Below are 26,365 nucleotides of genomic sequence, written 5' to 3' on the forward strand. Positions count from 1 at the left end.
TTATTTTTATAGCCTACAATTTTGTCTGCCTGTGTGTGCATCTGTATACAGTCCAAAAGTTCTTGGGGATGCATGACAATTTGTGTGTGTATGTTGGGGGGCGCCAATCTGAAATCTCGCCTAGGGCGCCAACATTGCCAGGGCCGGCCCTGGTATGGGATATGGTTTGTGTGGGGTGTAGACTGCATCCTACTTCCAGTAGCTGGGTAGAGTTTTGTGCCACTCTCTTTCCACGTCATCTCTCTGGGAATAATTTTCAAGTTGGAGTGTTATAGCGAATGTTATGTTTTCCTATCTTAAATTTTCAGTGGGGGTTGTCGAAACAGGGTTAGCAATAACCTCTATTATAAACATCTCAAAAATTGATATCCTTGTCACTTGCTGTGTGAATGGTTTTAGAGCCATCTAGTTGGTCAATGGCGCAACTGCACCTGCAGTGTTCCTCTCCAGGCACTGTACGTGCCTCAGTGAAGAAAAACAATTCTGAGCCGGAGGTACGTGCATCTGAGCAAGGCTGCAGTCAGTATTTCTGTGTTTAATGTTTTAAAAATATTTTTTGCGATGGTCAGTAGCCTGTATTTTCACCATGAGCATTGCTGGCATGTGTTCTGAGGGTTGCAGACTCTTGTGTGCAAATATAGTAACTTAACTGTGTTTCTAGGCATTACTTTAGATAGTAATTCTTCTACTCTCTGTCTGTATGTAGATTGCTTGTTTGGAGCTGAATAACACTGTGGTTGCTGACTCTGTGCCATTGGTTTTTACACCAGGTAAGCTTTATTAAATGTGGTTCTCACACATACACATATATTGAAAAGTTAGAGGATAAATACACAGTCACAGTCTTGTAAGAAGATTTATTAAAACATTTCTCACCAAACACAAAACAGTCCCCACTAAGTTACACACTTGGACTTAGAGAAGTTGTGAGCTACAGCAAATACCAGTGGTGGATGAGATAACAACCTTTTTTTTTTAAGCCTTTGCAGCACAACGTGGTTAATGACAATGAGTTTTAAACCATCTTGTGGCATTACAAAGTAATATTTTACAACAACTCTGTAACGCTTTATAGTTTTTTCCTGTGCACAACTGACAAAAACTTAACATAGGCTGACAGTGGCAAGGTAACATGAACTGTGAGGGCTGCTAACATTACTCGGGTTAAATAGTGTGGCAGAAATTTGACTTGGCGAGACTTCTGAAATAAAAAGAACTGAGTATAATGTTCTTTTAAGTGCACGTTTATTCTTTGTCAAAGAAGGTCAAACAGATCTTACAGCATGCGGACATGTGAAAATTTGAAAGACACATCTTCATGCATGCTCTTTCATGCAGATTTGGTTAAGAGGTGATGTGTGTGTGTGTAAGTCACAGACACCGCTTAGGGCCTCTCCAAGGTCTCTATGGAGGAGATGATTACAGTGAGTCCCGGTGGCTCCGTGACGTCCGGACCTCTGCAGAGACTGATACCTAGTAAATCTGGCAACTAAGGGTTAGTTACCAGATAACTCCCATAAGGCAGGTCACTAATGGTCATCTTGGCAGGTCACACATACCCATAAGCACATAAGCAGAGGTAATAATCAGCAGAGGTACGCATAAGCACATAAGCAGAGGTAATAGTGTGGTTACATATGGAATGCATAAGCAGAGATAATACATTGTATAGTATGATCTTATAATTTTCCATTACACTTAGCGGATGAGGCTTCTAAAGCGGGGTATGCCAGAGACAAGTAAATTTTTTCTAGTTATAGTGGGCCTACAGTGACGTAATATTTAAACTACAAGGATGTTCAGTTTACAAGTGTTTTTTATTTACTCAAATTAAAAATAGAACCCAAATTTCTATGTTAATAATTATAAAAGGATATTTATATCAATATATCAATTTCCTCATTATTTCTTCTTACTAATTGCTAGAAATACCTGTATTGCTGGAGTATGTGAAAAACAAAGGATTTTCAACAAACACCACATTCCAGTACATTTCACGTACCAAGCCAGCGGGCAGAAATTGGTCCATCCCAAAGACAAAACACCCAGACATAAGCAGAACAATGTAGTACATGCAGTTGAATGTAGTGAGGAATGCACAGACCTGTACATTGGGGAAACTAAACAACTGCTACACAAACACATGGCACAGCAAAGGAGAGCCAGCTCCTCAGGTCAGGACTCAGCAGTCCACCTACATCTTAAGAATCAGAATCGTTTTATTGCCAAGCAGGTTTACACATACAAGGAATTTGCTGTGGTGTGCTTGTGCAATTATAAATATAAAGTATATAAAATAGGAAACAAAAATTGTATAAAAAAATAAAGAATAAAAAAATACAATAAACAAAATAAAAAAATACTATAAGCGGGAGGGATTGTGCAAAACATACAAGTTCACCATCATCTGCTTCAGCAGGTTGAAAGTACATCCTCTGCTGGGCTTTTTTGGTCAGGACAAGGGACATTCATTTGAAGACAACGATGTCCACATTTTGTCCATGAAGACAGATTGTTTGAAAGAGGAGTGGCGGAAGAGGAAGAGGAAGCCATGTGTGCCAAACTAGAAAACCATCTCTGAACAGAGGAGGAGGTTTAAAACACAACCTATCAGCCACAATCAATACAGTCTTGACTTCAATCCCCAGGAGGTTTCACTACAATTCACATCTTAGGACACATGATTCACAGGCGGCGGGTGGGTCAACGACTTTCAAGGACTCCCAGTGAAACCAACATCAGGGTGGTTCCAGCCTCTCTGGTAACCTCAACGACTCCTAACAACCATACAAGTTAAATATCTGGGACTCCCAGCAGCCATTTAGAACTGAAGAAGCCGCGTGGATGAGAGGTGAAATGTCTTTAAGAAACTCATTCACTCTGAATTCTGCAGATTGTTTACCAATTGAACTATATCTAAGACAATATCCTGTCTAGATTCTGATTGAATGATCTTAATACTTAACAAAGCTGAGGATGAATCAGAAGCAAATACTATACTTTTAGGTCTGTCACCTTCAATACATATTACTGCCAACCATATCACAACTATTTCTGCTGTATACACAGGTAAATCATTATTAATTAGTTTAGAAGCAATTATATATAACTTTGGTATAAGCAACTCCTACTCTCTTATCAGGACCTTTTCATGCATCTTTACATTACATCACATTACATATCATTTAGCCATGATGATTTTATCCAAAGCGACTTACAATAAGTGCATTCAACCATGAGGGTACAAACCCAGAACAGCAAGATCTGTTAGTACATTAGCTTTAAAAAACCCAAACTACAAAGTGCTACATGTAGGTGCAATATATAAGTGCAACTAACTTTTTTTTCTTTGTTGATGATGGTTATTAGACCATCACCATCTTATCCAAGGTGTAGTCTGAAGAGATGTGTTTTTTAGCCTGCGGTGGAAGATGTGTAGATTTTCTGCTGTCTCCCCATGGGAAGCTTGTTCCACCATTTGGGAGCCAGGACAGCAAACAGTCTTGATTTTGTTGAGTGGCTAGGTATCCCCTCGCAGTGAGAGGGCAGCAAGCCGATTGGCAGATGCAGAGGCAGATTGGACGGGCTGGGGTGCAAGATTTAACCATGTCCTGATGTAGACCGGGCCCGATTCTTTCACAGAGATGTCCAATGGTGATAGTAAGGTCATGGGTGGGGAGAGCCCTTCCCTGGCAGGAAAAGTAGCTTGATCTTGTCAGGTTGGTCTTTAATTAGTGTGTGGACATCCACATGAGAGATGTCAATCAGACAAGCGAAGATATTTGTGCTGCTACCTGTGTTTCAGACTGGGTAAAAGAGAGAATTAGTTTGGGTGTCCATCCTGCGTAGCTGTGTTAGGAAAAGTCATGTGATGGAATAACAGAGCCAAGAGAGTTGGTCTAAGGGGGAAAAAGGGAGGGGAACCCAGGACGGAACCTTGAGGGACCCCAGTACTGAGTGACAAGGTTCTGACCAAGATCCTCTCCAAGTTATCCGGTAGGTACGGTCTTTGAGGTAGGGATGTGGAGCAGGGAGAGAGCAGAGCCCGAGACAGCCAGATCCTGAAGGGAGGAAATAAGTATCTGGTGGTTCACCGTGTCAAACACAGCAGAAAGGTTCAGAAAGATGACCACAAAGGAGAGAGAGGCTACTCTAGCAGTGTGAAGTTGCTCAGTGACAGCAAGGAGGGCAGTCTCAGTTGAGTTGCCTGCCTTGAAACCGGACTAGTGAGGATCAAGAAGGTTGTTTTGGTGAAGATAGGAAAGAGAGTTGTTTATTAAAGATAGCACACTCAAGTGCTTTGGAGAGAAAAGGAAGAAGAGAGATGGGTCTGTAGTTGTTTACTTGAGACATCTGTATACACATAAATATGACCATCATATTTTTCCTTCATATACCATTCCACTTTGTACCGGTCCACTCCTTCATTCTTCTTATCTTCCAACAGACTGAGGTAAATTTAAAATTCATTAAAGAGCCATGGAGGAACACTTGAATGTGCTTCTGTAGGACTTAAACTCAATGCACAAATCTGCACTCAGAGTATCATGTATTTCTTTTCAGGCAGGATTTCTTGTTTCTCATCTCTGCGTTTTGACCTGGCTGTGTCACAATGACTAAAACAACCAATGAAAAGAAAATAGCAAATAAAAACGTAAGAATAGTGCATTACTCTCAAACAACCACAAGGGGGAGAAATATTAAAACTAGAAACAAAATTATAAAGAGCCTGACAAAAACACAAGAAAGAGCACATAAGATAGTATATAGTAATTCATATTTTCTTTCTCAAACTGTTGCCAAAGTAACAACAATTACAAATATTTGTTTCTGATTACATCAGTGGAAAGACATTAGGACACAACGTGATTTAGGAATGCATACTTTAGGCTTTACTGTCCAATGGGATGCGAACAACTACATGTAACATAGAGAGTGACAGCAATTGTAGCGTTGGAAATGGGTGACGCAAGTAGAGGAAGATATGCAGATGCTGTGTGAGACATCTTCAGGCTTGGGGTGACAATTACTCATGTTACTCTGTGTAGTGTTTGTATATTGTTCCACCTTCTGGTCTCCTTGATGCATCGAGTCTACATTAAAATCTTCTGCATAAGACATCAGCTGCTGCCTGATTTCTCCTTTCATCAGCTTCCAGTGATTACAATCAGTGATCATTTATTACCACCAGTCTGTCACAGGCAGTATCAAAGCAAATCCCTTTGCACCTTATTTATTTTATCTTTCATTTTGTCAGATTTTAAACTTGTATTTGGACTTCCATTGTACCTTGTGTATAACATTTTCTTTTTTGTGTATTTTTACTTTGCATTTTATTGTTTTTTGATATGCCATGGTTGCTATGACAATCTAATTTCCCTGCAAAGTAATCTGGGGATCACTTCTACTACATACTCCGGTACAGAAGGTGGCGGTAACCCGTCATTAAACCAAAGGAAGAAGAAAGTTTGTTCGTGACCGGGCATCTGAGCATCATCATCACGTAGTTGGGCCGCATGACATGTGAATGAGGCTGGCTAAGAACACGGGGTTGAAGAGGATACCGTTTTAGTTACGTTGTTTAAGGTACAGTTGAGTAAGAAATGCCCAGGAAAACGAAGGAGGGATTGGAGTGGGTGGACGATGAAGTCGCAGCGGCAGCTGGTGAGATAATGTTAATGTTTGTTGAGCAGCTAGCAGCAGGCTAAGTAGCGTCACAGTCAACGTTAATCTAGCAGTAGTCCGGACAAACGGTGCCAATTGTTCTTCACTAGAAATCTCCAGCAAATGTGTTTACGGTCAGCATAACCCACTCAGCATCAAGCCTCATTTTTAGAGAAGATGGGAAAACAAAATGGAAAAGTGAACAGCCTCGTATTGACTATGACTTCAACAGAGAAGGCTTCAGCTAACGTTAGCCTCGACGAGGCAGGTTCGTGAAATTAAGATGACAGTTAACTCACAGTTTGTAAGTAAAACCGGTGACTCCGGTTGTTACTTTCTCCCCCATTTGCTTTCTTTAACTGTATGATTTAAAGTGAAAATCGAACAATGACTAAGAGGATAAAGCTGTTGACTCATGTTAATGGTGTTGTCGTGTGCTTTGAACCACTAAGCTCTTAGATGTTGTTCCACACAGGCCTCTAAAACAGCTTCAGCACTCCCGTCTACACATATTGCAGCTTGACACTAAATATTGAAAATTATTACTGTATTTACATGTAGTTTATCCTGTCCCATCTGGCCCATATTGAAGGACAATGACATTCATAAAGAACGTGTTCGACTATTAGCCCTTTTTGAAAAGTGGCCTCAAATTTAAGTTGAGTCAGCACTTGACATCAGTCATTGTTTATTTTGAAACATTATGGTGGTATACAGACCTGACAAGTCAAACAATGTCTTCATAATGTCTGACAGTACTGTACATGTCCCACTAGTCCCCTCTGATGTTTTTTGTGAAATAAAAAATCTGTTCTCTTTAAACAGAAAAGACTGTGAAAAAAGGGAAGAAAAGATAAAAAGGGGAAAAGACTGTGAGTATTTGCAATGGCTCATTTGACTAGTTTTTAAGTATCAAATAGGAAGGTATCCTAGCTGATGCTTTACCTCAATGGCACAGTGTGTCTCATTGGATTTGTCCGTTTTAATGTTTTTCTCCAGTTCTTTGAGGAGCTCACCACAGATTGCAAACCTGAAAAGGTACATGAGGTGGCTGGAAAAGACACACCGGGAAACAGGTAATCTTTATTCTCATAGTAGGTCTTTACCTAAGGAGATGACACTACTACGGCTAATATATATATATATACATACATATACAAAAAAAAAGATATATATATATATATATATATATATATTATATATTTTTTTTTTTTTATGTAAACAAAAAAGAAAAAAACATTAAAAACATTTTACCACAAAGTGAGTTAAACTCAAGACAGTTATAAATTCACACCACACGCATTTCAACGCATTAAAAAAACAATACAAATCATAAAAAAAAAAAGTTAATCAGGACTATTTGTTTTTACAAATAAACTATGTTCTGTGACAAAGGGTGTAATAGATGGATTTAACATTTGGTTAGTCAATTGAGAACATGTGTCTGTTTGTCCATAGTTTAATCAGCTCATTATCAATAAGTCAACCCAAAATTAGCTAAAATGTCATTCTCAAACCATTTCAAAACTCATCTGAAACCATGGTGTGGAGCATCAAATCTTCAATATTGAAAAAAGGACAATTCCTGGCTAAAATCTTCAAAAACCATACACTTTTTAAAATACGTGCATCGTCAGCCCATAGAAATGTCATGAAAAAAATGGAAATAGACGTAGAGTAGCGAGGGTCAGTGGAATGTCGTACGGCAAGAGTATTTTTTCTATTGAAAATGTCGGGCGGGTTCTGTGGGTGCTTGTTGACTTCATTTACTTTGGATTGAGAGTGACTACCAATTTTACAGTGGTTTTATAAATGAAATAATGCACAAATTATTTTCTGTACAGTTTTTATTTTTATTTTTGTATGTTCTTTTTGTGTAAAAAACGTATGAATGTTTTCAGTTTTAAAAAAAAAATATATATATATATATATATATATATTTATTTTTTGTAGATGAGTGTCATGTATTTGTAGATGAGTGTCATGTTTGCAAATGTCGGTCTGTGAATGGGTGTGGGTGTGTATACAGAGGGGTGTTTTTTCATGTAATGCATTTTGACAGTATGGTGAAAAAAACAATAAACACAATCTTAAATTTATATATATATATATATATATATATATATATAGTTGAAGACACTAATATAATATACTAAATAGATTAAGGGTAAGCAAAAAGTAAAGTAGCAGATCTTATGTCTACACGTAGGTCAAACATTTAGTCAACAGGTGTAATCAAACTCTGTTTGCACCAGAGCATCAAAGTTTTAATGTACGAAACCAGGACTGAGTAGCTGTCTCACTCATGCTAGTTAATAGCAAAAAATAAAGTCAACGAGTTGCTAAACCAGGAATGAGTGAAAGGGGAAAAAAGAGTGACATTAGGTACTTATTTGATATTAAAATGGAAAAACAAAGTGACGCTCTGATATGTAATTTACATAGAGGTTCTCTAGAGTGTGTAGGCATAACGTAGGTCAGCCCTAATCGCAAACCAACCGAGCAACCATCAAAGAGTGGCTTACAGATGAACTTGATTGTGAACAAAAGAGCATGGTGATAATAAGGGTATAAATGTTTAACTGTTTGCAGCTCTGAACATGAATGAGTCACTTGTGTCTTGGTTTACCTTGAGAGGTTTCCTCGTTTATTTGTTCACATATTACATACATCTTCAGTCTTCCTGCCAGTGTGAGTCATAGAAAACATACAAAGTTTGTCCATCATAATCACACACAGATGCGAGCAGGATGGAGAAGCCCTAGTGGACATTTCCTTGTATAGTTTTAGTTTTAACGGTCGTTGAAAGCTGCCCGTCTCCGGGCCAGAGATGCACTGTAATCCGGATAGAGAGATATCTTGTGGACCACGAAACCGCAGGATGCGCTCTTTATCTTGATAGTTTGTCCTTAATTTCTTGTCTACAGATATCTTAACCATATTTTCCCGGTATTGGATTGGTTCATTTCAGATAAATGATATCAATATCAGTTTTTTGTCTTGCCTACCTGGGACATAATTTGAAACTTTCCCCCTTTTAGAAAAAGGAAAAAAGATCGACGGAAAGGAAAAGGTGGAGATGCAAATGAGGATGATGATGCAAACGTCATGCTGAAGCTGAAAAAAGCTCTCAGTGCAAGCAAGTTATGAGAAGATGAACCAGGTATAATGTTTCATGATTGATGACCACAATTAATAATTTTGTTATATTATTTCATTATTCATTGTGCCTGCCTTCCTTTCCACAGTCATTTGCCACCAGTGAAGGAAACAAGTTTGTGTATTAGTCTACACTGAAACTTTGTGTTTCACCTTTTACCTTCTGACTCTACATGCTCGGCTTGGTAAAGCATACTATCTATGATGTCTTTCAGGGTGGAAACATCTACGCTGCTCTCAGTCAGGGCCAGAGTGATAGGATGCCTGATATGGATGAAGAAGATAAACCAGCAAAAAAAGTACAGTATTGTATTTCAAATACAGTGGATACCGTTTATTTCTCGCTCTCTGTCTTTGTTTGAAATGACGCCACAATATAACACTGATCACCACATAATAATTGATACTTTTCTATAATGAGTCAAATCTGTCTTTATAGCTGCGCTTCCACTCTCTTGTGTGCGCTGACACAGACACACACAGGTCACATAGACAGCGGTGTCATCGGACACGTTGTAAACTCAGACTGGTTAAAATAACTGAATTTGTAAACCTAGACAATGTATGGAGAGCCGGAGGACATGGCAGGTGCGTGTTCGATTTGGTTGGCAGTGCACAACGCGAATCATAAAGACACAGAGAAGAGCAGTAAATGACTGACAGAGCTGGTAAAAACTATGCAATACCCAAAAATGAACACTGCAGGCGGATAACTTGATCACAATAACTCAATTATTTAAACCGCATTTGTATTGGAACAAATCTGTCCCAAGCTTTTTGATCCATATAAACAGTTTGATCACGTATATCCGTGATCCTTATAAGCGGTTTCCACTAAGGCTGAAACGATTCCTCGGGTAAATCGATTACTAAAAATCATCGATGAAATTCTTCTTCAAAGCTTCATTTAATCCATATACTGCCGGCGAATGTCTGGAAGGGCTCTCATACTGCTGAGTGTGTTTTCACATGGATGACTATTACACAACGGAGCGTGTTTAGAGGGCAGAGTACCCCCAAAAGTTGACAGTCGTTTTTTTTCACCACCATTTCTTCTTATTTTTCTTCCCCGTGCATTACAAAGGAACCATGACGACAGAAAGCATAGTTTACAATGCAAACGACATTTACCCCATAAGTTCGTTTTTGGTGTTGCCGTCGAAACCCCCCAAAACTTAATAGAGTACAACCGAGCTACAGTCTCCTAGTGTACACAGTTTGCCCATTTGCTAAAGCATAAGCGGGCTGTTTATAGTTTTTTTTTAACAATTGATTACCCTTTTATAATTCACAATATTCATCAGTGTTGTTTAATTGCAGCGTCGTCCGTTCACAGCTTCCTTTGTCCTGTCATACCTGGACTCATTACCTGAATGTGTGCTTCTGTGCATGCTCTAGCTCCGCCACTAGTTACTGTTGATCTGTGGAGAGGGAAGTAAGGCTTTTGGGGAAATCCCTACAAACAAGTAATAAAACATATTTTTCTATGTTATAGTAGACACTGTCATATATATAGTCTGTGTTTGGCAGGCTACAGCCGTCTGTCAGTGTCTAACAGGAGGAGGGGGGGCATCACGATGTTTGGCTCAACTCGCACACCCAAACTCTCTCACTCACACACGCAAAAAGTATTTCTTATCTGATTAATCGATGGCAATGATCGATAGAATACTCCATTACTAATTAATCGATGGCTGCAGCCCTAGATTCCACTGTAGTATAAAATACCACTAAACAAAAGTGGTGTTCTAATTTTGTCTCTGGATGTCGTTCTTCTCAGAATTGAAATGATGCTGTTTACAAATTGCAGCTTTGACATTTTTTTTAGCTGGGTTTAGTGAAGTTCGACAGCTTCTGTCTACATTTGTCCTCACCGTTCACCCTACAAATACAGAAGATTTAAATCCCTAAATAAAAACAATTCAAGTATATATGAAGTGAAGTACAGAATAAATTGTCATATTTATGTATTTTCATGTATTCATTTACTGTGACATGATTGAATAAAAACAATGTTAAGAATACAACTTCCTAGTCAAATCAGATCACAACACAGTAAACAAAGTGAAGAGGCGTTATGCATTTACAGTTGATTGTTTTTCTTATTGGGCCTCAACAATGATGGGTTTCATCTGTTTCCCTGCATTTCCTCATAAAAACTAATGACAGTACATTGCATTTAGTTTGGGCAGGTCTATGCTGATTTCTTAACTTTGTTGTGATTCAATTTTTTATTTGTCATTGAAAGTTCACTGTGAAACCAATTCAGAGCTAACCCATGTATCTTACATTTTTTTTATTATAACACTTAAAATGTTTTAATGCAGTGGCTTTTGAAAGTATTCGCCTTTTCACCTTTTTTCAAAACATTTTGTAGTAATTTATTTTTGAATGAATAAAACTGTCAATTTGCTACATGTATTATCCCAATGAATAAAAAAAGTAAATTAGTTTTCAAATTTATTTAATATCTAAATCTTAAATGTCTCATTTACAAAAGCCAGACTGAAAATTATATATATATATATATCTGACACCAACAAGCTGAAACACATTACAGTTGTTCTTGATTTGCTTGGCTACAAGACGAAACAGACCTAAGTCTAAAGCTGCTTTCAAACATGTGCTTGACTCAACAGTCCCTCCATATTTTCTCTGAAGGAGGTGCATGTGTGAACGCAAATGTCAGAGTGAGACACTCCGCACTTTCTTCTGACTTTATCCACCTGGCCTCCTAGTTTTAAGTCTGTAGAAATCTAGGAGAAGGCGATTGCTGGATTCACCGCAAGGGAGTGGGGGGGGTTAATGACGCTTCTAACGCGCGACAGACTCAAAAATTTAAAAAGCGGTGACATGCGTATTAGACTCTGACAAAGATGTCAAGAGAGTTTGTGGTGATAAGAGCCTATGTTTTATCTGATCTTAACTTAAATCAGTTCCACTGCACTGAGGTGCATCACTCCGCTGGTCAACAACAGACTCTGCTCCTCTAATGTTTTATAATCACTCACACTTTGAACTTATCTTTATACAAACTGCTGAATTCATATTTACGTCCAAAATAAACAGGGGCGTCGCTTCTTCTGCAACAAAGAAGTTGAAAACACTGTGGCTGTGTTTATAATCTGCGGGAAGAACCTCTGTCTGCAGGTGTTTGTGTGTGTCTGCGTGTCTCTGTCCTTCACGCACAAGTGATAATCACATGGATATTCACCATCTAGTCCTATATTCTAAAATAGTTATTAATCGATGTCCGATCATGACTGTGGATCGTTCCGATCACTTCAACCCTGATCTGTCCTGTCCTCCTGTCTGTGTGCGTCACGTTACCTCTCGTGTTGTGTAGTAGTTCTAAATGTGTCTCATAAACTCTAGAGTGAATCAAACAAACACAAAGTAAAGTGAGTCAGTCCTGTATGTGTCCTAATAACTTGTGATCATTGATGGTGTTTATTGTTTAAGTGTAAATTGAGTGCAGGGCAGCGGGGGAATGAGGAGGAAACTCGGACAGAGACTGACTCAGGAAGACCGGACCTTTTAATGAGCGTCTGTCCTCATCCTGAAACAGTGGTGGTTAAAATTATTCAGCGGTGGAAACCCGCTAAAACAATGAACGTAGCAGAAAACATTATTTTGTTTTGTCACTGCATCGATGCAGAGTCGTCCACCTCTGTACAGAAGCCCAAACATTAGCACCTGTGCTGCTGTTCTCCTACACTCTGTGCAGTGTGACTATCCTGAGTCTAACCTGATGTGGGGTCAACCATGTTCCAGCCACATGATAGTTTCCAACCCTGTCTGTATGTGTATTTTAACATGCGCACATGTTAGATATAGATATTTCAGATTTACAACTAATTTGCTCACAGTGATTTGTTTATCAAATTAACAGATTGTATCTGATGAGGAGGATGAGGCAGAGAAAGAAGATGCTGAAGAGAAAACTACAAAGACCAAGAGGGCTGAAGCCAAGTCCAAGGTGGGTGCTTGTATGACCCTAAATACTATTAAAATATGAGGTGAACACTGTATGGATTAAGCAGGATTTTACTCTGAATTGGGTGTTTGTTAAAGGTTCAGTGTAGAATTTAGTGACATCTAGTGGTGAAGTTGAATGTTGCAGCTAATTACCGCTCACCTCACCCTCTGGTTCCAAACATGAAAGAGAACCTGTGGTAGCATTCAGTTGTCATAAAAACTGAAAATGTGTTTAGTTTGTCCAGTTTGGACGACTGTAAAATATAAAGTATTTAAATATATAGGGCTCATTCTAGGGTAAAAAACTACAATTTAGATGAAACACACTAGTGAAAACATCAGTATTATTTTATATTCAATTTCTGCCAATAATCCCTTTCGCCTAAATCCTACACACTGAACCTTGAAAGCCTTACCCTGAACAGTTATTTTTTGCAAAAAAAACACTTAGGAGGGTAATATTTTATTTTTGCAATTTCTGTTAAAGGCTCAATGTACAAGCATAACTATATAAAAAAAGGCAGTTGTGCAACTTTTATCTATTTCCTCATATAAAAATATTCCAGTGTACTAAAATAATTACAAGTATAATAAAGTATGAAGCAGTGCATCTTCCGCTCCTGCAAATATTTCACAATAAAATAACCTTTTTTTTTTTTTAAACAAAAGAATGGATTCGGTCAACAGAATTGCTGGATTTTGAGACACATACAGAAAGTGTTATCAAATGTCAACAGCTAAAGTCACTGACCTCACAAAGCACATATTTTGCCTTGTGAATGCCATATCTTGAACGCCATGAGGGAAAACCCTTCACATGTGCCACTTGCACTCAAGGATTAACTGATATGATTTTGGTAGCCAAAGGTTAAGGTCATGGTAGCCTCACAAAGTATGTTTATGTTTGAATAAATACAATATAATTGACTCTGACTCTTAACAAAAAAATTCTCTTGAATAAATATTAAACATTTGGAGCAGGTTATATGTAAACAGGATGGGATCGTTAGGATTTAGATGACTCACTTACGGTCATGTATTTAGTTATTAATCGATATATAAAAGCAGACCATTACTTCACATAACATTACTTTAACACTGAGTCCTGGCTATGCGTTTCACATTTCATGTTGTACTGAGCGTACATAATGACTAATTTTTCATTATGTGTAAATTGAAGCTTCGTAAACTCTCGAGCGAATCAAACAAACGCCAAGTAAACGTCATGTACTGATCAGGTCTTAATAACGTTTGACGAGTGTTGGTGTTTATGAGTTAAAGTGAGGGCAGGTCAGCAGTGTGGAGGGAGACACAGGAAACTCCAGCAGGGTAAAAAACAACTGTCACTTTGTGTGAACAAATTCTCGATTGCTCCTGGTATGTCAAATGATGATTTTTAAAAAATGGGGGGCATATTTGCAAGTTGCACTGGTGCGCCTAGTCATAAAATGTAGTTGCACTGTCTCACAATATGCGACTAAATGGTTGCAGTCTGGAGCCCTGCTGTACTGTGATGATTAGGTTGATATGGTTCAGCATCAACCAAAGTCAGCAAGTCTCCAACAACCAGGCGCAGCATTTGTTGTGTGTTATAAAAATTGTGTAAGGAGTGGCAGGCAGATGGGTGCTGTAACAGTAGGAGAACTGTTAGTAATCTCTGGCCATAGCTAACAAAGTCTAACATCCACTGCATTTTACAAACAGTGATATTTGTCCTGCGGCCTCGAGTGTGTCATCTTCAGTTAGCGCTAGTATCACCTTGCAAGCACCTCCAGTAGAGCTCGGGCGAAAGTGAGCAGCGACGACAGCGACTCATCGTTCTCGCCGGCATTCAAGGAAAAGTTGACTAACATGACTTGTATGATTTATGTCAGTAGACTTCCTATAAATAAGACGTACAACAAGCAGCTCCAAACGTTATTATCCACAAATGGCTCAACTGCTACCGATTTCCACTGTTATGGAATATATGAGAGATTAATATTCATTTATTGATGTAACATTAGTTTACAGGGACAATTGGAACATTTTCTTCTACTAATTATCCACAAATACATTGTGGTGTTTTGTTAATTTAAACACCAGGGTTTTTAAGGCAAAAAGTTTCAACATTGCCTCTATCTCAGTTACTGCTAATTTTAACAGTTGGGTTAAAGACATTGAGCATGTCTGATTAGGCTCTGAGATGACTTGTGTGGGTTTTCTTTTGTAATGTTGCCTGTCTACCACAAGGCGTTACTGCTGCTGCCCCGGTGTAACATGAAGCACAGCTACTGTGCATCGGTCCAGTCTAATAAAGATTTTGGAATCAAAATGGGGAATTGATAAGAACCGCAATTGATAAGCGGAATCAGAATCGATAAAATTGAAACGATACCCAACCCTAGCCAGATGGCCAATCATGGCAAACTATACTTTATTGGGAGGGGGCCTCAAAGAAACGGTAACTAAATCCAAGCATTTTAGATATAATTCAACTTTATACATAGAGCCAACAAAAAAAAGTTTTCCATTGTCTAATGCTCCAGACTGCAACTACATTAATTATTACAATAAGATACTCTCTTGATGTGAGCTATCAGCATAGGAGGCTTCATAAATACAAGTCCCATTATGAGGTAGGAGTATTTCTAGTCCTTGATAAATTTTCAGTGGGATTCTTCGAGGCTTAATACAGGAAGTTTCAGGGTTCTATCAATCCGTCTGTTAGGTGCGAATATTGAAGTTATACAGTTTGGCCTCGAAGGAAGGCAGAATAGTCATGGGTTAGATTGAATTAATGCAAAATACCAAATAAATGGTACAGTGTCTGCCTACCTATACAAACCTATTTAGAGAATGGCATATAGAAAGAAGCCCACATAGGCCTATAGAATTTATCCATTTCTTTCCTAATTTACTCATCGCACAGCAGACTCAGAAATACACTGCTCAAAAAAATTAAGGGAACACTTAAATCACCCATAGGATCTCAATGAACAAAATATTCATGTTGAAAATATTAACTGATATACATTGTGTTATTCATTGACAACAAAATAACGTAAGAAGGGTCAATGGAAACCAAAACCAGAGGGCTGGATTCAAAGTCACACCGAAATCAAAGTGAACATTTTTCTCACAGCCCTATCAGACAATTTTCATCCCAACAACTTGTGAAGTAGTGTGCATGGCCCATAGGTGCTCAATTGGATTCAGGCCTGGGGAACGAGAGTGGCAGTCAATAGCATCAATGCCTTTGTCATTCAGGAAGTGCCTACACACATGAGGCCGGGCATTGTCCTGCACCAGGTGGTATCCAGGGCCCACTGCACCAGCGTAAGGTCTGACAATTGAGGATTCCATCCCACTGGTGGTCATTTTGTAGGCCCCTGGCAGTGCTTCTCCTGTTCCTCCACAAAGGAGCAGATACCGGTCCTGCTCCTGGGTTGTTGACCTTCTACGGCCCTTTCCAGCTCTCAACGTGTAACAGCCGGTCTCCTGGTATCTCCTCCATCCTCTTGAGTCTGTGCTGGGAGACACGGCAAACCTTCTTGCGACCACACGTATGGATGTGCCATCCTGGAAGAGCTGGATTACCTGTACAACCTGATTGGGCTCCTATATGGACAGATTGATATCCCTGAAGTTTAACTGACTTGGTGTTATACTTTAACAATTAAGTGTTCCCTTAATTTTTCTGAGCAGTGTACTTCGGTTAAGAGAAGACATTTTGTTAAATATACTGTTGACAGAAAATAGCTTTCTCTGAATTTTGTCATCTTATTTTTTTATCTGGTTTTGATGAATTTTTTTAATCTCTTCCTGTAGTCACCTGATATTTATGAAACAGAAGTGAAACGAAAGAAGGGGAAGATAGAACAATACAAGGTAAGTAAAAAGCACCGATTTTGGTTTTGCTTTTTTGTTTTAATCTCTTCTTCAACAACTTTCAGGTAACCATTATGTGATATTCCTGTCTATGTAGAAAGGAAAGCCTGCTGAGCGATCATGCAGCGAGTATGAAGATGATGAGGAGGATAGTGACGGAGGTGACATGATGATGGTATGCTTGTCCTCCACAAAGCTCTTCTTTGTTGCTTTGGATCACTGTGTTAACTCATCTCTGCCTCTAACCATTAAGAGTGCTGAGGATGCCATTGCAGAACAGGCCAAACCACAGGAAGAGGACCCAAATGCTAATCTTAGTAAAAAGGAGAAGAAGAAGAAAAAGAAACAGGTGATCACTATGGTCCATTAATTGTATGTCCTTAGTTTTAATGTGGCAGACTTTATATTCCCCCTGTTATTATAATTATTTTTCATGTCACACAATAAGCTGCTGTTGTTTGGTGTAATCTTAACCCTACAGAGTTGTCCCGCTGCTTCCTGTCCTTTGTTGTAGATGGAGTACGAGCGTCAAGTGGCCAGTGTTAGGGCTCAGAATGCCTTGGAGGGCGATTTCTCCATTTCCCAGGCGGAGATGTCCTCCAGACAGGCAATGCTGGAGAATGCCTCTGATATTAAGGTTATTAAGTTTAATTATAACAAAATGTATTTAAACTAATGTTTACAAATCTGTTCTTTTTCATCATTTTCATTCTAAAGATGCTTTAATTAGCTGTATGTGCTACATAAACAATGGTTAGTGAAGTTCTCTTTTGTGTACTTCAGCTGGAACGGTTCAGCATATCTGCTCATGGCAAGGAGCTTTTCATCAATGCTGACCTTCTGATTGTAGCAGGGAGAAGATATGGTTTGGTTGGACCAAATGGGTAAATATATTTTCTTACCTCCACCAAGGAGATAATGTTTTCTTCTACGGCTGTCTGTCTGTTAGTTAGCAGGATTATGCAAAAACGTATCACGGAACTTGGAGAAAAAATGCTGAAGGAACAAACCCCTTGAATTTTGGTGCGGATCTGTATCATAGTGAATCTGGCAATTTTTTCACTGTAAGAGAGCTTTTTTCAACATTTGCGTTGATTTCTCAGAGGATAATTCATGGATCCTGATGAAAAAAATCTGGCATGTTTTGGAGACTGATATTTATGAACAATCCAAATATAAATCTGGATCTATTGAATTTATTTGTTGTTTCACAAGGACATCGTTGGGGCTTAACGAAGGTATGTGCTTTAAATGTTCTGTATTTTCGAGTATTGACGACCACTGCAGTTTTTTCCATTCGCCCATTTACACACACATCTATGTACAGCACTTTCTCTATTCAGATCACTCACACAAAGCCGGCACAGCCGTTAAGAGCAGTTTGGGGTTCAGTGTCTTGCCCAAGTACACTTGGGTATGCGGAATGGAGGAGCCGGACTCATCACCTCACTCCCAATGTCTATTAAAAGAGTAATAGTCCACGTCGGATCAAATGATACAAGTCGCCAGCAGTCAGAGCTGACAAAAGCCGACTTCATCCGTCTGTTTGACCTGCTGAACAGCACAGGAATGTCTGCTTTCATCTTGGGTCCAATTCCCACACTGGGTCGCGTAATTGGCCGTTTTACTAGGATCCTCAGCCTCCACACCTGGCTCCAGTCCAAATGCTCCACTCACAACATTGGGTTCATTCACAACTTAAATTTTATCTGATATCGCTCTCCCTTGTTTGCACGAGACGGTCTGCATCCAAGCTTGCAGGGTAGTCTCATGCTTGCAGGTAATCTGCAGCGAACTGTACTATTTACCCCTCGTGACTGACTATTTACATCACCTGTCACCCCCTGCTCTTCTTCTGCCACTTTAAACAGTCATGCTCCCCATACTGCCACTAGCTCCCCCTTGTGGATAAATCCTAGTACTGCCTTCGTTACACCATCACCCACAGCCTCTGATATTCCTGTCAGGATTACTCCCAGATTGGACTTTATTTGTGATGAACAAAGAAAAGCAAAAAGGCAGTTGAGGAGGTGGTCTAGCCTAATTACCGTACAAATGAAAAATCATAGCCCAGCCGAAAAGCTCAGACATGGACAGAAGGTAAAAATGGCTCTTTTAAACATCTGTGCACTTACTAATAAGACTTTCATCATAAATGATTTTATCACTGTACATAAACTTGATTTTATTTTCCTGACTGAATCATGGCTCAATTCAGATGGAGCTGCTCTCTTAAACAAAGCTTCCCCCCCAAACTTTAGCTATATACACACAATACGTGAGGGAAAGAAAGGGGTAGGTCTAGCAACTATATTTTTGAAACGCTTTTAAATGCAGTGTCAGTCTAGGTGCCTTTTTTTTTTTCTTTTTTTTTTTAATATCAAGCTTTTAGATTGGAAAGTATATTTATCGCCCTCCAAAACCCGTAGCTTAATTTTTACCAGAAATGTCTGAGCTCTGTTTAATTAAGAATGACAGGATAATCATAACTGGTGATTTTAATCTGCATATTGATGACACCTCGGACTTCTAAACTCTTTGGATTTTACTCAACATATTGCCAGGCCTACTCATAACCAAGGCCACACACTAGATTTAGTGATCTCCAAAAGTGTAGATATTTTTTTAACAAGATTTTTGATATTAACCTGTCAGATCACTATTGTTTGTTTTTTGATGTGATCATATATGGCAGGAGACAAAATGGAACAGAATATCTCTTTAAGAAACGCTATCTATGTTAATCCTCAGCTGCCGAGTTCTGTCCCGACATGCTAAATCAAGCTCTGCAGAGGAATTTTAAATCTATACATGAAATAGTAAATCATTTTAACTCTAAATTAAGATCAGCTCTTGACAGTGTGGCACCTGAGAAATCAAAAAAGAAATCACATACTAAACTAATGCCATTGGAAAAATGAGAATACGTCTGCTAAAGAGGGAATGCCGTAGAGCTGAGAGAATGTGGAGAAAAAGAAAATTGACAACCCACATAGAGATTCTCACAAGATCCCTCCTCACCTACAACAAAGCTGTGCACTGTGAGACAGGCATATTTCTCTAAAGTATTAAATGAAAATAGAAATTATTTTCAAAAATAAATCACCTTTCAAATCCGTCGCAGCGCTCGGAATATACATGACCTGCCTCACGATAAAATGTGAAGAGTTTGCAGAATTTATGGAAAAAAAGATAATAAATATCCATGCCAGTATTGTAAACACCATAGATACATCAAATAGATACATTAAATAACTCAACCCCAACTCAAATAACTCAACCCCAACCTCTTCCCAGACAATAATTTTCTCACACAATAATTTTACAAAGTTCCGCTTCACAGATTTTGATCAGTGAAGCGGAACTTTGTAAAATTATTGCACAACTGAAGTCTTCCACATGCTCACTGGATGCAATCCCAACTAGATTTTTTTAAAAAGAGGTTTTAGACAGTTTTATTCTCAATCTTTTAGTCATTTTAAATTGTTCACTGGAAATAGCTCTGGTAAATCCCCTTCTTAAAAACACAAATCTTGATTCCTCTATGCTAAACAAATACAGACCCATTTCCAAACTGCCTTTCATTAGCAAAGTTCTAAAAAGGCCATATCTAAACAGTTAGATGAATTCCTATTCATGAATCATATACACAATGATTTCAGTCTGGTTTTAGAAAGGACTGGAAAGTTGGATTGGTATCACAGGCACAGTTCTAAACTGGTTAAAAACATAACTTACTGGCAGGACATATTTTTTTTGCCTATTCGTGACCTATGCTAGATGATCGTGGGCAATTATTTTTCACTTCAGCTTACTCTTCAGGTGAGTCCATGCTTTGGCTATGCGCAGCCACCTTCCTTATGACGCCCCAGCCTTTTCAGCATTCCACAGCGTTCCATTCTTGGTCCATTGTTATTTTGCCTATATATGATACCACTGGGAAAAATTATTAGTGACCATGGTGTCAGCTATCATTGTTATGCTGATGATACTCAATTATATATATCCGTAGCACCAGATGAATCTGATGCTCCAAACCAAGTTATAAATTGCCTCTTCAGCGTGGAAAAATGGATGAGCAACAATTTTCTCAAATTAAACAAAGATAAAACTGAAATTCTTGTAATTGGTACTGATGATCAGAGACGAAACATTATTAGCAAACATGGAAGTCTGGCGCATCACAATAAATCAAAAGTAAAGAACCTGGTTGTTACATTTGACTCAGAACTAGATTTTAATTCACACACAAACAATGTCACAAAGATTGCCTTTTATCGTTTAAGAAACCCTGCAAGCGTAAGACCGTACCTCACTCTGGAAGATGCCAAAAAGGTGACTCATGCTTTTATACTTTCTCGCCTGGACTACAGTAATGCACTGGATTCAGGATTACTGAAAAAATCCATTGATCGACTACAACTTGTACAAAATTCAGCAGCCAGGGTTTTAATGAGAAATGGGAAGAGATCACATTAGTCCGGTTTTAGTGTCTTTACACTAGCTTCCTGAGGATTGATTTTAAAATTATTTTACTTATTTTTAAGTCTCTTAATGGTACAGCACCCTCGTACATCTCTGATTGTTTATCGGAGTATGTTCCAAACTGTTCCCTCAGGTCGTCTACCTGCCGGGCCGGCCAAGCTTGCTCTATATCCCAAAAACAAACTATAAAAAGTTTGGGGAAGCAGTCTTTGATTTTATTGATTTTATTGTAAAGCTCTTTGAGCTGCATTTTATGTATGAAAGGTGCTGTATAAATAAATGTATTATTTTTGAAGTGAAGCAGCAGCAATCCCTTCCAAAGTGCCCCCAAATCGAAGTGGAGTTTGTTTCAGTTGGCCAGCTAATAGCTAGCTGATGGTGCTAGCTCGACCCAAGCCTGCTAATAGGTGGTTAGCATGCTAGTCTTTAGCAAATTAGCGAAACAGCTAGCTCAGCAGCATCATGAAGGAGGACCAAGCAGGAGGGATGGAGCTCCGACCGTTTAAATAGACCGCCTCATTGTGAAGGCTTTTACATGGGGTGCAGTTGAGATGGGGAGTGGGCGAAGAAAGCTAATACCTGCCTTTGCTGGCATTAGGCAAGGCTGAGGCGTCAATGGACCCTCTGGCTCCGCCGCTTTCGTCAGTGACTTGGTGCGCTCTGAGAACTTTGTGAACTCTCTGTGTGGGAGTGGGGGGAGAGAGAGGAAGGGAAGCAGTTGATGGGATGCAGCCCGGCAGCACCGGCAGGCTCCTTTGGAGACGGCATCAGGACTCCCCCTAGGGTCATGAAAAGGTGGTGGCACAGCCTCCTAACCCCCCGGCTCTGCTGGGACTGGAACGTTCTTTAAGTTAATTCTTCATATAAATACAGCCTTTGTGAGGTTTCTGGTATGACTACTATATTTCCTTGTTTAAAGTAGTCCTAGATTCTCAAATAAATACCAGTACTATACAGTATGAAGCCGTGCATCTTCTGCTCCTGCACTTGCTTGCTCTCACTGACACACTCACACATTTATGGCCATTTTCTAGGGAAACCCTAAGTAAAAACATAGCACTGGCAATAGCAGCACTGCTGCAGACACACTGCTAGTGTGAAGAACAGATAACCGCAACATTCAGTTGATCTGCGGCACAGCCGCATCCAGTATGTCCCATGTGGGGTGGGGCAGGGTGGCATGTTGCGGTTCTGTCTTCTGGAATCACGACACAAAACCATAGATGTTTGGACTGAGACTTCGGTCTCAGTTTGAGAATTGCTACAGGACAAATTTATACGTTTCATGTATATTCCTGCACATTTGCTGCAAGTATTGTTGAGTAGTTGAGTAGTGAGATTGCACTGTTAACAGATGTGGTTCTGAGATGTCTGTTTTCCATCGAGATACAAACTTGCTTTGCACGGCTTCGTGTGATTAAACGTCCAAATTTCAACATAAGGAAAATAATAGATCTGCTTGTGCTAGTCATGAGAAAACAACAGCTTTCTTGTTTGTCTCAGCTGTCTTTCTTGCTTAATCATGCTCTCTCACCAAAATAATATCTGTTAACACATGAATACAAGTCAAAATCTGTTAATAATCCAAGACTAGTCTAATTAACTTACATACATCATTAAGACTAGTCTTGCTGAAGCTTTATATAAAGTTTAACCATAACTATTACTTGACCATTTTGAAGAAGCTTGGTCTCCCTTGGTCTCTTAAAGATTCTGCCTGTTCTGCCACTCTGAGTAGCCACTGGTTTCTTTGTGTGATGACAAGTAGCCAAGAAACTATGGCTTGTAGTGATGGCTGATGTCTTGCTTATTGTCCACTTGTGCATGAATGATAATTGAAGTGTGATTAAGTGTTCTCTTTTTTTCAGCAAAGGAAAGACCACATTACTAAAACACATAGCTAACAGAGCTCTCAGTATTCCACCCAACATTGATGTGCTACTGTGTGAACAGGGTAAGTTACCTGCTACAATGTGCCTTCCATCATTTCTGTCTCTTTCAATGCTCTTATTTCCACTGACTATGTTTACTTTGTTTATGTTAGAGGTGGTAGCTGATGACACGCCGGCAGTGCAGGCTGTGCTGAAAGCAGACACTCGCCGTCTGAAGCTTCTGGAGGAGGAGAAACGGCTCCAGGTTCGTCTCGAAAAGGGAGAGGACAGTGTCGCTGAGCGGCTGGAAAAGGTGAATGCTCTCTTTGACATTACACATTTCACTTGTCTTTCACATCAACATTTTCCTTTTTCTTTATTTCACACATGAACAATTAGAAAAATAGCTGTGTAAAAATAATAAATAAATAAAACAACATATCTCCATATCCACCCATGCACTTCTATCCATATACATACTTATTTATTACTTATTACTTATTTTGCTGCCTTACATGTCAGTGGTAGTTCTAGTCTCAATGGGAGCTTTGGACATTTCTCTTAGATGCATCGCGATGTGGACTCCACTGAATATTTATAACACTGCTGCTTCAGAATCAATCAATCAAATTTTATTTGTATAGTCCATATTCACAAATCACAATTTGTCTCATAGGGCTTTAACAAGGTGTGACATCCTCTGCCCTTAACCCTCAACAAGAGTAAGGAAAAACTACTAAAAATCCATTTTAACGGGATAAAAAGAACGTAGAAACCTCAGAGAGAGCCACATGTGAGGGATCCCTCTCCTACGACGGACAGAAGTGCAATAGATGTCACGTGTAAAGGAGAACATCAGAAAGATAAGGGTATTAGCAGCATTGATAGAATAAACATTTTGAAGCATAACTGAAGGTGAATGAATTGATGGATTATTGTCAGTAATGGTTGAGTATCTGAGGAGAAATATTTTATATCAAGCAGTCTTGTTGTAATCATAGTCTATGGTCAGCAGCCACCACGATCATGATCCACCATTATTATCACAATCAGCCAGCTAGGTATAGGATCCGCCTTTATCACGATCAGCCAACACGATACAGGATCCACCATTACGATCTCTGATACGCGATCCAACCATCATATCCACGATGTGGCCCTCAGTCCGCGGCCTGGTATCTGTGGACGATAAGGCAAAGGGACTCTCCGGGGAAGAAGTCAAGTCAGTAACATGTATTGATGAGACATTCATTTTCTGTTGATGTGATACGATTGAGAAGAGGAAGGAGAAGCTGGAAGAGAAGCTCCGTGTGTCATGTGTCCCCCGACATTCTAGACCTATAGCAGCATAACTAAGAGCAGGTCTTGGACAAGCCTGGACCGGCTCTAACTATAAGCTTTATCATAAAGGAAGGTTTTAAGCCTACTCTTAAATGTACAGATGGTGTCTGCCTCCCGAACTGAAAGTGGGAGATGATTCCACAGGAGAGGAGCTTGATAGCTGAAAGCTCTGGCTCCTACTCTACTTTTAGAGACTTTAGGGACGACAAGCAAGCCTGAATTCTGGGAGCGCAGTGCTCTAGTGGGTTGATATGGTACTAACAGCTCTTTGAGGTATAATGGTGCCATATTATTAAGGGCCTTGAAGGTGAGGAGGAGAATTTTTAATTCTATTCTAGATATAACCGGAAGCCAGTGTAGTGAAGCTAATACAGGAGAAATGTGTTCTCTTTTCCTGGTTCTTGTCAGGACACGTGCTGCGGCATTTTGGACAAGCTGCAGAGTCTTTAACGACTTACTGCTGGAGCCTGATAATAAGGAATTACAATAATCAAGTCTGGATGTAACAAAGGAGTGAACTAGTTTTTCTGCCAACTGAGGGAAGGAGATGGTTGATTGTATTTCTAATAGTTAGAATTTTATCATTAAAGAGGGTCATAACACAATTTTTCCAGGCTACGTGATTTTCAACATGGTTGCTGGAGCGCCATTTACTTTCTAGTTTTCTTGACGCTTGTTTTAATTCATGTTTGTTGGAATTATACCACGGAGCTAATTTACTATGTTTTACACGTTTCTTTTTTAGAAGCGCTATGGAGTCTAATGTTAATCGTAATGAGTTTACAGAGCTATCGACAAGATGGTCAATCTCAGTGGAGCTAGGGTATTTAAAGAATTCGTTGGTTATATCGACGGATAATACAGGTTTAAATGTAATTGGAATTATTTCCTTAAATTTAGCTACAGCACTATCAGGTAGACATCTAGAAAAGGAGTTTTTTATTAGTGGCATATATTCTGATAGTGAGAAATCGAAGGTTATTAAATGATGGTCTGATAGAATCGGATTACGTGGAAATACTATAAGATGTTCAGTTTTGACACCGTATGATAATACAAGGTCAAGTGTGTGGTTACAACAATGAGTAGGTTGGTGTACACACTGACTGAAACCAATTGAGTCTAATACTGAAATAAATGCTACGCTAAGGCTATCATTATTATTGTCAACATGAATATTAAAGTCACCGACAATAATAATTTTATCTGTTTTTAGGACTAGGTTTGATAAAAACTCAGGTAATTCCGTAAAAAATTCTGAATAAGCCCCAGGATCACGGTAAACTACAGCAAATATGATTGGCTGTTGGTATTTCTTGGATGGGTGTGGAAGACTAAGAACAAGACTTTCAAATGAGTTGTAGCTTAGTTTAGGTTTAGGATTAATTGATAGACTGGAGTTAAAAATAGCAGCAACTCCACCACCTCGGCCAAATTCTCTGGGAACATGTGAATTTACGTGACTGGTGGGAGTAAATTCATTTAGGCTGACATATTCATCGGGATGCAGCCACGTCTCAGTGAGGGACAATAAATCTATTTTTTGATCTGAGACTAGTTCATTTAATAAAATAGCCTTTGATGATAGTGAACTTATGTCTAAAAGTCCACATTTAAAAGTCTTTGTTTGTTGAGTTGTTGCAGAGGTTAATTTTTAGAAGTTTTTTGTGCAGAATTCTCCCTCTGTTAATGTTTGATTTAAATAATTTAATGGGACGGTGGACAGACACAATCTCTATGGGGTTGTGGTTGTGTGACTGATCCAGAGGGAGCGCAGAGAAGTGTGTAGCACTGCAGCTCTGCTTCCTGGTCCCAACTCTGGGTTGTCATTTTTTAGACTGAGTAATATTCCTAGATGAGAGCTGCCCCATCCCAAGTGGGATGAACGCCGTCTCTCCTAACAAGACCAGGTTTCCTCCAAAACGTTTGCCAATTATCTACAAAGCCCACACCGTTTACAGGACACCACCTCGACAGCCAGCGGTTAAAAGACAACA

At 39.2% G+C, this 26,365-nt stretch overlaps 1 protein-coding gene and 1 long non-coding RNA gene across 4 annotated transcripts in view; one reads left to right on the forward strand and one right to left on the reverse strand.

Annotated features, from left to right (window-relative positions):
• Positions 1-3: 3 nt before the first annotated feature.
• LOC117771163 lies at positions 4-25,827 on the reverse strand. Its single transcript, XR_004615524.1, has 3 exons — positions 25,816-25,827; positions 15,619-15,628; positions 4-149 (listed from the first exon to the last, which is right to left on the reverse strand). It is a non-coding gene; the product is annotated as an uncharacterized LOC117771163 (long non-coding RNA).
• abcf1 (ATP-binding cassette, sub-family F (GCN20), member 1) overlaps positions 5,476-26,365 on the forward strand; it is a 43,267-nt gene continuing 22,377 nt past the window's right edge. Inside the window, exons 1-14 of one of the 3 annotated variants that reach the window (XM_034601162.1) lie at positions 5,476-5,664; positions 6,490-6,536; positions 6,664-6,740; positions 8,706-8,827; positions 8,913-8,939; positions 9,039-9,122; positions 12,716-12,802; positions 16,612-16,671; positions 16,769-16,846; positions 16,925-17,020; positions 17,186-17,308; positions 17,455-17,555; positions 23,025-23,110; positions 23,201-23,340. In XM_034601162.1, coding sequence (XP_034457053.1) covers positions 8,819-8,827; positions 8,913-8,939; positions 9,039-9,122; positions 12,716-12,802; positions 16,612-16,671; positions 16,769-16,846; positions 16,925-17,020; positions 17,186-17,308; positions 17,455-17,555; positions 23,025-23,110; positions 23,201-23,340 — 891 coding nt within the window. In that variant the 5' untranslated portion in view covers positions 5,476-5,664; positions 6,490-6,536; positions 6,664-6,740; positions 8,706-8,818. Of the gene's footprint in view, positions 5,665-6,489; positions 6,537-6,663; positions 6,741-8,028; positions 8,040-8,705; positions 8,828-8,912; positions 8,940-9,038; positions 9,123-12,715; positions 12,803-16,611; positions 16,672-16,768; positions 16,847-16,924; positions 17,021-17,185; positions 17,309-17,454; positions 17,556-23,024; positions 23,111-23,200; positions 23,341-26,365 lie in introns of those variants that run through there. The other 2 variants (XM_034601164.1, XM_034601163.1) reach the window with 2 other exon arrangements.

The sequence above is a fragment of the Hippoglossus hippoglossus genome, chromosome 11 (genome assembly GCF_009819705.1).
Source record: "Hippoglossus hippoglossus isolate fHipHip1 chromosome 11, fHipHip1.pri, whole genome shotgun sequence".
NCBI classification, from domain to species: domain Eukaryota; kingdom Metazoa; phylum Chordata; class Actinopteri; order Pleuronectiformes; family Pleuronectidae; genus Hippoglossus; species Hippoglossus hippoglossus.